Here is a 12,838-nt window from a genome sequence, read left to right as displayed (position 1 = left end):
CCTTATGACCTTTCACAATCTAAGCCCTGGAGTCTTCATTGGTAAATCAGGAATAATTATACCTCACTTCCAGGCACAGTGGCTGGCACATAAGAGATTAATATTGCAAAGCCCACTATTCCAGGGAAAGCCTTTTGTGTCTCCCTTTTTCCTTTTTGTAAAGTAAAAACAATAAGTGATCTTTTAACAAATTGTATTTGAAGGCTTATAATTCATTTTAAGTAAATACATTTACATAACTTTATTACAACAATAACAGGTATGAAAGGAAATTACTGAAAATCTCACCATGCTAGAAAATCAGTTACTTTCATTTGCCAGCCTTGTTTCCCAGTTTTTGTCTATGTAACAAAGCTGTATCTATATATAAATATTTTAGTGTTGTTACATTTGTAATTTTTGGTGACTGTGAAAAATTTAATTGACTGGATTCCTGTAATTTGCTTAACAATTCCCCTACGGTTCCACATTTCTTTCGAGAGGCAGAGTGATTCATTGGAGAGAATGAAAACTTTGAAAACAGAAACATCCTTGGTTTGAAATCCTAGGCAAACCTCTTACTAAGTGACCTTGGGCAAGTTAATTTAACCTTTCTGAAAATGTTTGCCTGTTTAAAGAAGGTGGATTTTAATAGGGATTATACTTTTATTCTGCATTTAGAGGTGATCTGTGCCAAAATTTGGATACTCAAAAAACAAACAAAAAAACCAAACAAACCCAAAACCCCATAATTTTAGTATTTGATTATAAATACGTAATGTGATAAACACCTTTTACACATAAAGGTCATTTAACCCTTTATGTTATTTCCTTAGGATAAAGTGTCATAAATGGGATTAGTTGGGTCATAGATTATAAACATTTTTATGGCATTTAGTAACACATCTCAAATTGCTTTTCAAAAGGCTTCCTTCAATTACACAGCTACTAGCATCACACATTGCATCAGCCTTACCTTATGGTTACCAAAGGTATATTATTATGTGGAATCTATGTGTAACTGATTGTTTTAATTTTCTTTCTGTGAAGTTTGAACATTTTTCTCTTTCTGAAGAACAGGTCTTGTCTGTAAGAGCGACAGCTCAGGGCCACGTGGGCTGCGGACTGCCCAAGTGGACTACATCTCCCAAAGTGCTCCACGGGAGCGCCGACAGGAAGTGGCCGGAGCATCTCCCGCCTCCACGCCGAAGAGAAGAGGTTCTATCCGGGGCCTTGGCGCTTCTCTTTCCTTTCGCGCCGGTTGCCGCTGCGGAGCGCGGCGGGTCCATGTGCGCAGTGAGGGGCGCTATTCCTGGCCCAGTAGCACCCGAGCTCCGGGTTTGACTGCGTCCGCCCTGCGATGGACCCCAACACCATTATCGAGGCCCTGCGGGGCACCATGGACCCAGCCCTGCGTGAGGCCGCGGAGCGCCAGCTCAATGAAGTAAGGACGCTGGGCTGGCGGCGGCGACGGCGGGCGGGCGGGCGGACTGTGGCAGGCCGAGCCCTCCGGGCCTGGCCAGAGGCGGGGACGGCGTCGCTGAGGGGCCCAACTGGAGCCGTGGGGCGGGGACCTGACGGCGAGTGCCACGCCGGGGCCCTCAGGCTGCTGCGGCGGTGGTGGCGGCGGCGGCCAAGGCAGCCTTTGCGTTGGATCCTGAGCTGGGCCTCTGGCTGCGGTCGAGGCATGAGGAGCCGGCTAGGGCGAGGCGGGCGTGACGGGCTGGACACATGGCTGGCTCGGGTGGCCGGCCGCCCTCTGGCTCATTCCCAGCTCGTTCCTCGCGCCCAGGAGGGGGCGAAAGTCACCGGGAGGTTTTTCAGACGTTTCCGGTAGCAGTCCCGCTGGCGTCGGATTCTGAGGGGCTCCTGGGAATGCAGAGCTAGTCCCACTGGGGGCTGTGCCTGTCAGCTTGTCACTTCCCTGGGCTGATCGGTGACCTGCACAACTTTCTCCTCTCCGGCTGAGCTGCTACGGACAGCTTTCAGAGGCGAGCCCCCGCTTCTTAGGCAGGGTGCGGGGAGTGCGGGATACCCATGGGAGTCTGATTCACTGCTCTTCTACTCTGTTAACGCCTCGGTCGGGGAGGCAGCGCGATTTAGTGCAAGGTGTCAGGTGAAGTGTACCCTTCTAGTTAGAGCTGTACCACTAATTTCTTGACTGACCTTGGGCAAGTCTCTTAACCTTTCGACGCTTAGTTTTCCCATTCATAAAATTAGGCCACAGGGTTTGCTGTGACAGTCAAGGGAGACGATGTAAGACAGAGTGCCTTGAAACGTGCCAAGCTCCATGTCAGCTCTCTGAGCGTTGGTTTCTTTTTTACCCATATTTTTGGAGGAGACCACCCTTTGGAAAAGAGCCTTATTATGTGGGTATTTTATTGTACTTTTTTCAGTTTCATTCTTTGTTTCTAAATTTCTGTAACTTATATTTTAGTGAGTATTTTAAAGGCTTCTTTAAAGGATCGCTGTCACTTCCTATGCCTTCCTATGAATTTGCCCACCTTTAGTGACGTTTAGTGTACTTTTTTTTTTTTTTACATAAAGAGAAGTCCCTCGTTAAAATAGAAATTCAGTTAGTTTATGCTCTTCTTAGCTGGTGGGTAAATTATTTAAAAACATTATTTATATTGACTTCCAGGAGTACTGATAATTGAACATCTTCAGTGTACAATGCTGTTTTAGAGATTCCTGGCCTCAAGGAACTTAAATTTTAAGACCGCCCACGGAGTATAGACAAATTAAGTGTAAAATTATTTAAAAATGAAAAGTTAAATCTATTTTATATGTGAATAAGACCATTAGATCTTGCCAAAAATGATGCTGAAATTCTTAGGCTCGAAGACACCTTGGGAGGAGGATAGATTTCTTTTGGATATAAAATAGTGAGTTGAAAGAAATTCCCACTTTGAACCATTACTAAACCATAGAGGGAGTTGTGGATTGCTTTTTATTTTGATTAAGATGAACATTATTTTGTTGATGATGTGCTAATGCATATGTAAACCTAGACACACTAAAAGTTTAGTCATAGTGATTTCTACCATGACTTTGCCCTAAAAGCACATTATTTTGACTAAAATACTTGTGTGTAATTATTAATTTTAAAAATTGTTATTTGAAAGAATTGGTTCCCTTGTAGAAAAATTGGGTAAGTGATACTTTCTGCAAATTAGAAATTCATTTATTCCTCAATCAGGTTATTGAATGTTCAGTTGTATGTACTAACATCTTGTGGTAGAGACCTGGGGTAAGTATTTCACAAGCTAGTTTTTAGAAGATAAATCAAAATAGTATTCAAAGCATTTATTACTTAACCCTTAAGCTGCTGTTAGGGTTTTAAAATACTCTGGAGTAGTGAACACTGCTTATCTTTTCTTTCAAAAAATTTGATATCTGGCCTGTATTTCTGTGATGGTTAAATGTTTACATTTTGCAAATTTCTTTGTCATTACACCTAGATTTTTTAGTAATTTTCCTAAGACAACTTTTCTATTAATTAGAATATTTATTCTCATTTCTAATCTTGATTCCATTTTAATGAAGTGCTTCCATTTGAATACTTTTTGCTTTGACTTTCTTGTGGCAGAACCTTGATTTAGGAAATAGATCCCAGAAAAGTCTTGAAGAAGCTTTACTGTAGTAAGAAGGAGGAAGTTGCATTTTATTTTTGGCAAGCTCTTCTTGCTTTAGATAAAATAGGGTGAACCAATCAGTCCATGATGTCTCATTCAACTGAAGCTACATTTTGGTTCATTTAGCTAAAAGAAAAAGATCATTGCCATTTGAATGGATCTCTTCAGCTAAGTGAAGTAATCACTAACTCTATAAAAATTGTAAATGTTATCCAAGTATTAGAGTGCAAATGGTTTAAAAACAAAATGAAAAGTGCCTTTGTCTCAGCTATTGCACTTAACTGTTCCATCTGCTTGGAACCCCTTTTACTCAGTTGTCTCCCAGAAACTTCTATCACTGTTCAACTGTCTCCGTATCCCTAAGGAGTGGCCTGACTACCATGCTCCCTGTCTCCCTTCACTTGTTTATTTTTCTCTGTGTCACTTATTTATCATATGTATTTTACTTATTGTTTCCCCAGTATAATTTTTGAGTTTCATGAGGTCAGGAATTACTGTATTTTGTTACTGCAATTCTTTGTTAATGGTAGGCTTTACTGACTTCCTGTTATAATAGAGAACAGTATAGGCTTTAGATGTCTTATACCACCTCCACTTCAAGGATTTTAAGGGTGCTTTTTTTCTTTTTTAATTTTATTTATTTATTTTGTTTATTTTTAGCTGTGTTGGGTCTTCATTGCTGCGCTCGGGCTTTCTCTAGTTGCGGAGAACGGGAGCTGCTCTTCGTCACTGCACGGTCTTCTCATTGTGGTGGCTTCTCTTGCTGCAGAGCACGGGCTCTAGGCGTACGGCCTTCAGTAGTTGTGGCTTGCGGGCTCTAGAGTGCAGGCTCAGTAGTTGTGGCGCACAGGCTTAGTTGGTCCGCGGCATGTGGTATCTTCCCGGACCAGGGCTGGAACCCGTGTCCCCTGCATTGGCAGGCGGATTCTTAATCACTGTACCACCAGGGAAGTCCCTATTTATATGTTTTTTATGTTACATATAGATAAAGTTCCATAAGACTGTTAAAGACCACAGTAAGGACACTCTTTTTGGCAGATATTTTCAAGATAAATCTGTTTTAGTATTCCCCACTTACTCTGTAGTGTGTTATGAATTTTGTTTTTTTTTGAACCTCTGCTGTAATTTGGAACCCATTGTTCTCTCTCATGTCCCAATTTGAAATATGTTTGTATAACAAGCTTTGCCTCAAAGACTGAAGAAAACCATTTTCTTTTTTTTTTTTTTAAACTAAAGATTTCTGCACTAGCTGTGGGGTGTTAAAGTTACTTAACCTCTAACCATCATTTTCCTTATGTTAGTATGGTATGTCATTGTGTTGTGTGGGTTGAGTGAGATGATGAATGTAAAAATTTTAGGAAAGTGTTTGGCAACTACTAAGTTCTCTCCAGATTATTTGAATTACTGTTTAAGTGCCAATTGATTAACCAATCCGACATGCAATACATTTCATTTCCTACCTCAGTCTGCTAACTTTGTAGTTGTTCATCTCAGTGGCAGATGATCAGCACTGATGGAGAAAGAACACAAGTACATATTATTTGGACAGTGAGCTCACTAGTAGATAGCGTTATTGCAGCATGAAAATTGGCACTCTTATAAACACAGTGCCTGCCACATTATAGGTTCTCTATAGTAAATGTTTGTTGAGTGCAAAGAGAAATAACTTGAATAATAGAAATTTTTTTTGTTTTTCTTTTTAAATATATTTATTTATTTATTTTTGGCTGAGTTGGGTCTTTGTTGCTGCATGCAGGCTTTCTCTAGTTGCGGCGAGCACGGGCTACTTTTCGTTGCGGTCTGCAGGCTTCTCATTGCGGTGGCTTCTCTTGTTGCGGAGCACAGACTCTAGGCACTCGGGCTTCAGTAGTTGTGGCACGTGGGCTTCAGTAGTTGTGGCTCGTGGGCTCTAGAGTGCAGGCTCAGTAGTTGTGGCACATGGGCTTAGTTGCTCCGCGACATGTGGTATCCTCCCGGACCAGGGCTTGAACCCGTGTCCCGTGCATTGGCAGGCGGATTCTTAACCACTGCGCCACCAGGGAAGCCCTTGAATAATGTTAAGAATGTTAAGAATACTCATCTTTGAATTGTTAAAGTAGGTTTGTGTTACAGACATCTGTCACTTCTCATTTAAATTCTATACTATATATTCTAGTATATCTAGAAGTGCAATTTTTAAAAATTTGTTTAGCTAATCTAAAATATGTGCATTTGGTATTCATTCAACATTGTTTCTTATATTCCAGACTATTTGCTCTTGAATACAAAGACTGTCTTTTCCTATCTGTACGCACGCGCGCACACACACTCAGAAATACTTGTTTTTTTCATTTGTAAGATAAAGAAAATAATGTCTGGAGGGTTTTGGCAGATTATTATAACAGAGAACAATATCGCTGCTCTCTTCCTGCTTTAGCTGCCAGTGTTCTTCAGTGGAAGCCTTTCTATATGCAAACCTTTACTCATGCTGCTCACCCCTCCTGTTAACCTCTTACCTCCTTAAACTGAAATTTTTCCTAACCATAAATCTCATTTAAATCTCTTTTAAACCCTCAGTTCCTAAGCTTAATTGCTGTAAAATGCTTATGTAGGCAGAAATGCTGCTTTTTCACGTGCTTTATGTGAAAAAAAGTAAGAGGACATAGCTTTGATAAGTTTCTTGATATTTTGTTTATCTTTAAAATTCACGAACTACCTAAGTCACATCTGCTGTCTTCACAGATGGTTACTATTACAACCGAAAGTGATTATTTATAATTGGTTAATTTGATTTTATTTTATTAAAGGCTTATGAAATGTTTAATCAGTGAAAATCTTAGGTCTGGAAAAGTGCAAAATGACGGCACATTTATAGGACAATTTAGCAAGTCTAGAAATTCAGCAAATATTTATGAGGTTATGGTGTATGTTTTTGGAAGATAGAATAGTTTGTAGTCTGAGCAGGTTAACATTCTTTAATTAGGAATATCATGAAGTAGATCCTGTTGTGAATTTTGGAGAGGGAAAGTTCCTGGGTTCTTGAATTGTTAGACAGGAAGTTATTCAGTGACAGAGCATGTTAAAGATCTGAAAGAAAGATAACACCATATTAATATTTGTAAGAAAACAATTTTCTTTTTCAGAAATAGATGCATGCATTATTTTACTTACTGTTTCTGTCAGTGGCATGTTAACGATGAGCTTGATTTAAAGTGGGCGCTTTTTTTTTTTTTTTTTTGGTTGCTAAGTAATTTATAATTAAGAAGTTTTTTAAAAACTCCTTAGTTGGAAAGCATTACCGCAATTTAATGAAAGGCAGGAGGACACAGTGAAGAGCCTCAGCCTGGTCCCGGTTTTACCACTACACTGCCTTAACCTCACTATTCCTCATATTTCATGTAGGTAAAATAGATACAGTAATTACCTTTGTCAACTTCTCTAGTAAAGCAGAGGGTAGAAATTCCTTGGCTCTTGAAATTACCTGATTGTATTCATTTTATGTAAACTCTGATGTCATAGTGCCCTTAAGCGCCTCTCTTCCTTATAAATGATGTAAAGTACAGTAACTAATTGAAGGCCTGTTTGGTTACATTACAAAATGGTGAGAATTAATAAAAAGTTACGTCTTAAAGTAAGCTTTAAAAGATATTGAAAAAAAAAAGATATTGACATTAGGTGATTACATTGGAAAATGTGGGTCTAGAAGGGAAATTGATATTGGAGAAAGCATGACTACAGTCTGTCTGGTTCGAGGAGCTGGAAACACCAAGGAGAAAATGTCTAGTAGGCAATTGGGAATGTGGAACTGAAGTTTAGGAGAGAAAGCAGTAATGGAAAAGTGATTTTTCTTCTGCAGGTGAATTGAGAGGAAGGGAGTGTGATCCAGAGGTGTGGGGTGGACTAGAGGGCTGCATACCCTTTGGGCCATGCCCATTTTGGGGACATTGAGAAACATAGGGAAAAGGAGATGGGAGAATTGTGCAGAAAAGCCAAAGGGCGCCAAGAAAAGGAATTTCAAGTAAGAAAATTGGTTGTAGGTTTAGTTTCCTTGTTCCATAAATAAATTTCATAAATTTTCTACCAGTGAACATGAATTCCTTTTGTAATAAGTAAAAAAGCTGTTAGAAAAAGAAAGCGTTGTTGATATTTCTAAATGAAGGAAGTTAAAGCAAAATGAGTTTGGTGGGGGCAGGGGAGGGGAACTTTAAAAATATTGGCAACCTTGGAGAAAATTTCTGATTACAGGGTTAGTGAGTGAAATGCTAGTAAGGGGGTAGGAATAAGTTTGTAGGTTAAAAAGGTAGTAGGGTCAGGGGAAATTTATTTATGTGATATGTATGTCTTTCGTTTTTTTTTTCTTTTGTAGTTTGACTTATTTTGGGGAGTAAGGGGAGCTACCTGTGGAGTAGAAGTTTTTCAGGCCTATTATTACCTGTTGTAATAATAATTTTCTACTTGTAATTTTTGTTTTTCTTTTATGGTACGCGGGCCTCTCACTGTTGTGGCCTCTCCCGTTGCGGAGCACAGGCTCCAGACGCGCAGGCTCAGTGGCCATGGCTCATGGGCCCAGCCGCTCCGCGGCATGTGGGATCATCCCGGACCGGGGCACGAACCCGCGTCCCCTGCATTGACAGGCGGCCTCTCAACCACTGCGCCACCAGTGAAGCCCTTGTAATGTTTTAATAGTCATCTATCCTAGAATTATATTCTTCATACTGCTTCAGGACCTTATTCTTCCTGCAGCATAGATCTGATCATGTAAAAACTTGCAAAAAAAGTGCACACTTAATGGATCTTGATGTGGTCACAATATACCTATTCATTTTTTAAAGAATAATTTTTATAGATTTATTTATTTTTATTTTTTGCTGCATTGGGTCTCTGTTGCTGCTCGCAGGCTTTCTTTAGTTGTGGCGAGCAGGGGCTACTCTTTGTTGCGGTGCGCGGGCTTTTCATTGCGGTGGCTTCTCTTGTTGCAGAGCACGGGCTCTAGGCACATGGGCTTCAGTAGTTGAGGCTCACAGGCTCAGTAGTTGTGGCTCATGGGCTCTAGAGCACAGGCTCAGTATTTGTGGTGCACGGGCTTAGTTTCTCCGTGACATGTGGATCTTCCCAGACCAGGGCTAGAACCCGTGTCCCCTGCATTGGCAAGCGGATTCTTAAGCACTGCGCCACCAGGGAAGTCTCTACCTATTCATTTTTGTCTTCCACTGTTTTCTTTCATTTTTCTAGTAATCTCTTTAACATAACCCATACTTCTTTTCCTTTTAAAAATCTTTTCTCTCCATCTCTGTGGGTTTAAATCCTTTAGGGTCTAACTAAAATACTTACCTGTCAGTCTAATTAGAATTAATTTCCCAACCTACTTTAGAGTGGTGATCTTTTATCTCTGTCGTATCTGGCATGTTGTAAGTACTAGTAAGTGGAGTGGAGTTAAAGGAGATGGAGATGGAGTTGGGGCTATTGAAGAATTTTGATGAGGTGGGTTAAGGATGAACGTTGAATTATTTGGCATGATGACAGATCATGAGAAGGTAAGAAGTTGTCTGGAAAGGTAGTTTTGTGTTATGGTGAGCAGCTTTTAAACCTGAGTATTAGCAGTTCTAGCTCTACTTAATGATATATAATGACCCATTTGTTGCTTAATTTCTCCTGGTTCTCTGACTGCTAGAAGCCAGATACTTTGACTAATAAAAGATTTATTGTAGCATTTTCTCAAGCCTAATCAGTGTTTGCCAAACTTTGTGATAAAAATTGATGCTAGTGATATTTTTACTTAAATTTATTTTTTATAGTGTAAAACATGAAGACCTTTAAATTTATGATAGTTAATAAATATAGTAATAGTTAATATGTGATAGGAATTCTTCTAAATATGTGATAGTTTGCTATATCCAAGAATGCCAGAAAGTTGTTAGAGATTACCCAATGCTTGAAAGAGTTTTTTCCTAACTTGTATAGTTAGTGTATATCTTTATTTGTCCTGTGTTTTATAATTGTACAGATCCATGGGGCTTTTCTCCCGTTTTTAAACTTTATTGGGGTATAATTTACATATCGTAAACTTTACCTGTTTTAAGTGGAATCAGTGATTTTTGGTAGATAATACTATTACCACAATCCAGTTTTGGAACATTTCCATTATTCCAGTAAGATGCCTCTTTGCAGTTTGTAGTTAATCCCCATCCCAGTCTTAAGTGATTACGAACCTACTTTCTGTCTCAATTTTCTTGAGAACCTGATTTTTAATATTTAGTACTAATTTAAGTCCATTTGTTACCTTCTTAGGGAGAATACAAGGCTACCTGCACTAGGGATTTCAGCTGGATGAGGCCAGTAGATAGATGTCCGAGGTTGAGATTGCTTGTGCTATTCCTGCTGACAGAAATATCCTTTCTTTCTTACCATTAGTCTAGCTCTGTTGTCTGAAAGTAACTTTTTTTTTTTTTTTTTTGGTCAGTTGTACTTTTTGGGTTTATGCTGGTTTGTTTATGAAGGCATTCAAAGTGACCTAAAATAATAGGGTAATAAACTAAGTGCTTGTTTTCAGTGTTTAGTTTTGTTGATTTTTTAAAATAAATTTATTGATTTTAGCCACTTTAGTATCCAGTTCAGTGATTTTTAGTGTATTCACAGTTATGCATCCATCACTACAAACTTTAGAACATTTTTATCACCCCTAAAGGAAACCCCATACCATTAAGCGGTTACTCCTAATTCCGCCCTACACCTCCAGTCCTAGGCTACTTTTTTTTTTTTTTGCGGTACGCGGGCCTCTCCCGTTGCCGTGGCTCACGGGCCCAGCCGCTCCACGGCACGTGGGATGTTCCCGGACCGGGGCACGAACCCGTGTCCCCGCATCGGCAGGCGGACTCTCAACCACTGTGCTACCAGGGAAGCCCTCTAGGCTACTTTTTGCTCATAGATTTGCCTATTCTGGACATTTGATATATATGAAATCATACCATCTGTAGTCTTTTGTGACTGGCTTCTTTCACACAGCATAATGTTTTTAAGGTTGACACATGTTGTACCAAGTGTCAGTACTTCATTCCTTTTATTACTGAATAACGTTACATGAATGTATGGATATGCCACATTTTGCTTATCCATTCATCAGTTGATGGACATCTGGGTTGTTTCTACTTTTTTATGAATAATGCTGAGAATATTCAAGTAAAAGTAGTGTTGTTGGCTTTTTCTTTTAATTGAGGGTTAATTTACATATAACACAGAGCTCAAAAATATGTACAGCTCAGTCAGCTTTTACCTAGGTACCACCATCTAGATTAAGATAGGTAGGTAGGTAGGAAGATAGATAAGATAGATAAAACATTTCCATTGGCCTAGAATTTTCTCTTCAGACTTGTCTTCAGGTTATCATTTTTCTGACTTCTGTTAACTATAACTTGGATTTGCCTGTCGTTAAACTTCACATTAATAGAATCACATAGTATGTGATATAGTCTGGCTTCTTTCTCAACATATTTTTGAGATCTGTATTATTGCTTGGTTCTGTAGGTTGGTTTTATTTTTTTAATTTATTGTATAGTATTTCATTGTATGAATTGTACCACAGTTTGTTTATACATTCACTTGTTAATGGACAGGTATTATTGTGAACATAAGCACTTATTTCTCTTGGATATATAAGGGGGAAATTGCTAGGTTGTAAGATAGGTGCATGTCAGATACTGCCAGTTTTCCAAAATGGTTGTACCGTTTTATACGTCTACCAGCACTGTGTTCCATTTTTTCCCCCCATCTTGACCAGTGCTTTGGTGTATTGCATATATTGTTTTGTGGTAGGATTGTCTTGTCCACTTGTACTAATTCTTTGTGTGTGTGTGTGTGTGTGTGTGTTTCCACACTGCGCGGCTTGTGGGATCTCAGTTCCCCAACCAGGGATTGAACTCGGGCCATGGTAGTGAAAGCTCGGAATCCTAACCACCAGGCCACCAGGGAACTCCCCATTTGTTATGTCTTGATATTTGCCAAAATACTTTCCGTGTTTATTCCTTAGAGCTATCCTGTGAAGTAGATTTTGTTATACTGACTTGGTAATTAAGAGTTAGATTTGCTGAATCAAACTTGCTCAAGAGTTAAAAATGTAGGAAGTGACATCACTTATGTTTATAACTGTCTGATTCTAGCAGTTCATTCCAGGAGTTCACAATTTGATGCGGGAGACAAGATACCTACTGTAATTTTTTTTTTTTTTTTTTTTTTTTTTTTTGGCGGTACGCGGACCTCTCACTGTTGTGGCCTCTCCCGTTGCGGAGCACAGGCTCCGGACGCACAGGCTCAGCGGCCATGCCTCATGGGCCCAGCTGCTCCGCGGCATGTGGGATCTTCCTGGACCAGGGCACGAACCTGTGTCCCCTGCATCAGTAGGCGGACTCTCAACCACTGCGCCACCAGGGAAGCCCCCTACTGTAATATTAATGGCCTAAAAAGTGACATAGTAGTGGTCTTTGTGGGCTCATCGGTCTAAAAATATAAATATGCTTTTTCACTCTGCACAGCCCCTAGGTGATCAGAACTGCTTCCAAAGCCCCTTTTCTTGTTGATTCATTGTTATTCTTTCAATAAATTTGTTGAGTATTTTGAATGTCAAACATATGAGGAACTGGGTATACAGTAAAGTCCTTATTCTCAGTGGAGCTTAAAGTCTAATAGGAGAGGCAGACATAAAACCAGCTACAAATGTAATAATTACAAATATGTAATAAGTATTATGAAGTAAAAATACCTTGGAGCTTATGAGAGTAATAGGGAGCCCTGCTTAGCCCTAGTGTGATCAGTGAGGAAATGCTTCTCTAAGGAAATGTTTAAACTGAGACCCAAAGAATGTGAAGCTGTGGACCAGTTAACTCTGGTGGAGCAGTAGAGAGAAGTGTTGTAGGTAGAAAGTCACAGCATGTACAAAGACTCTGCAATGGGGTAATGTGTATTGTTGAAAGGACCTAAAGAAGGCTGCTAAGGTGGGGCAGTGGGGGGTGAAAAGGTTTCTTTATTATTTATTTATTTATGGCTGCCTTGGGTCTTCCTTGTTGTGCGAGGGCTTCTCATTGCATTGGCTTCTCTTGTTGTGGAGCACGGGCTCTAGGCGTGCGGGCTTCAGTAGTTGTGTCTCGCGGGCTCTATAGCACAGGCTCAGTAGTTGTGGTGCATGGGCTTAGTTGCTCCATGGCATGTGGGATCTTCCTGAACCCGGGCTCGAACCCGTGTCCCCTGCATTGGCA

General features: G+C 40.0%; 1 protein-coding gene across 2 annotated transcripts in view; it reads left to right on the top strand.

Annotated features, from left to right (window-relative positions):
- Positions 1-1,216: 1,216 nt before the first annotated feature.
- The window catches only part of IPO7 (importin 7), a 47,800-nt gene continuing 36,178 nt past the window's right edge, over positions 1,217-12,838 (top strand). The window contains exon 1 of one of the 2 annotated variants that reach the window (XM_027115429.1): positions 1,217-1,423. In XM_027115429.1, the coding sequence (XP_026971230.1) occupies positions 1,340-1,423 (84 nt within the window). In that variant the 5' untranslated portion in view covers positions 1,217-1,339. The remainder of the gene's footprint in view (positions 1,424-12,838) is intronic. The other variant, XM_027115427.1, reaches the window with a different exon arrangement.

Source organism: Aethalodelphis obliquidens, unplaced genomic scaffold (genome assembly GCF_003676395.1).
Source record: "Aethalodelphis obliquidens isolate GAN/ISIS:26980383/991018 unplaced genomic scaffold, ASM367639v1 scaffold14, whole genome shotgun sequence".
NCBI classification, from domain to species: domain Eukaryota; kingdom Metazoa; phylum Chordata; class Mammalia; order Artiodactyla; family Delphinidae; genus Aethalodelphis; species Aethalodelphis obliquidens.
The sequence above is the reverse complement of the archived record's forward strand: the minus strand, read 5'-3'. Positions and strand labels throughout refer to the sequence as shown.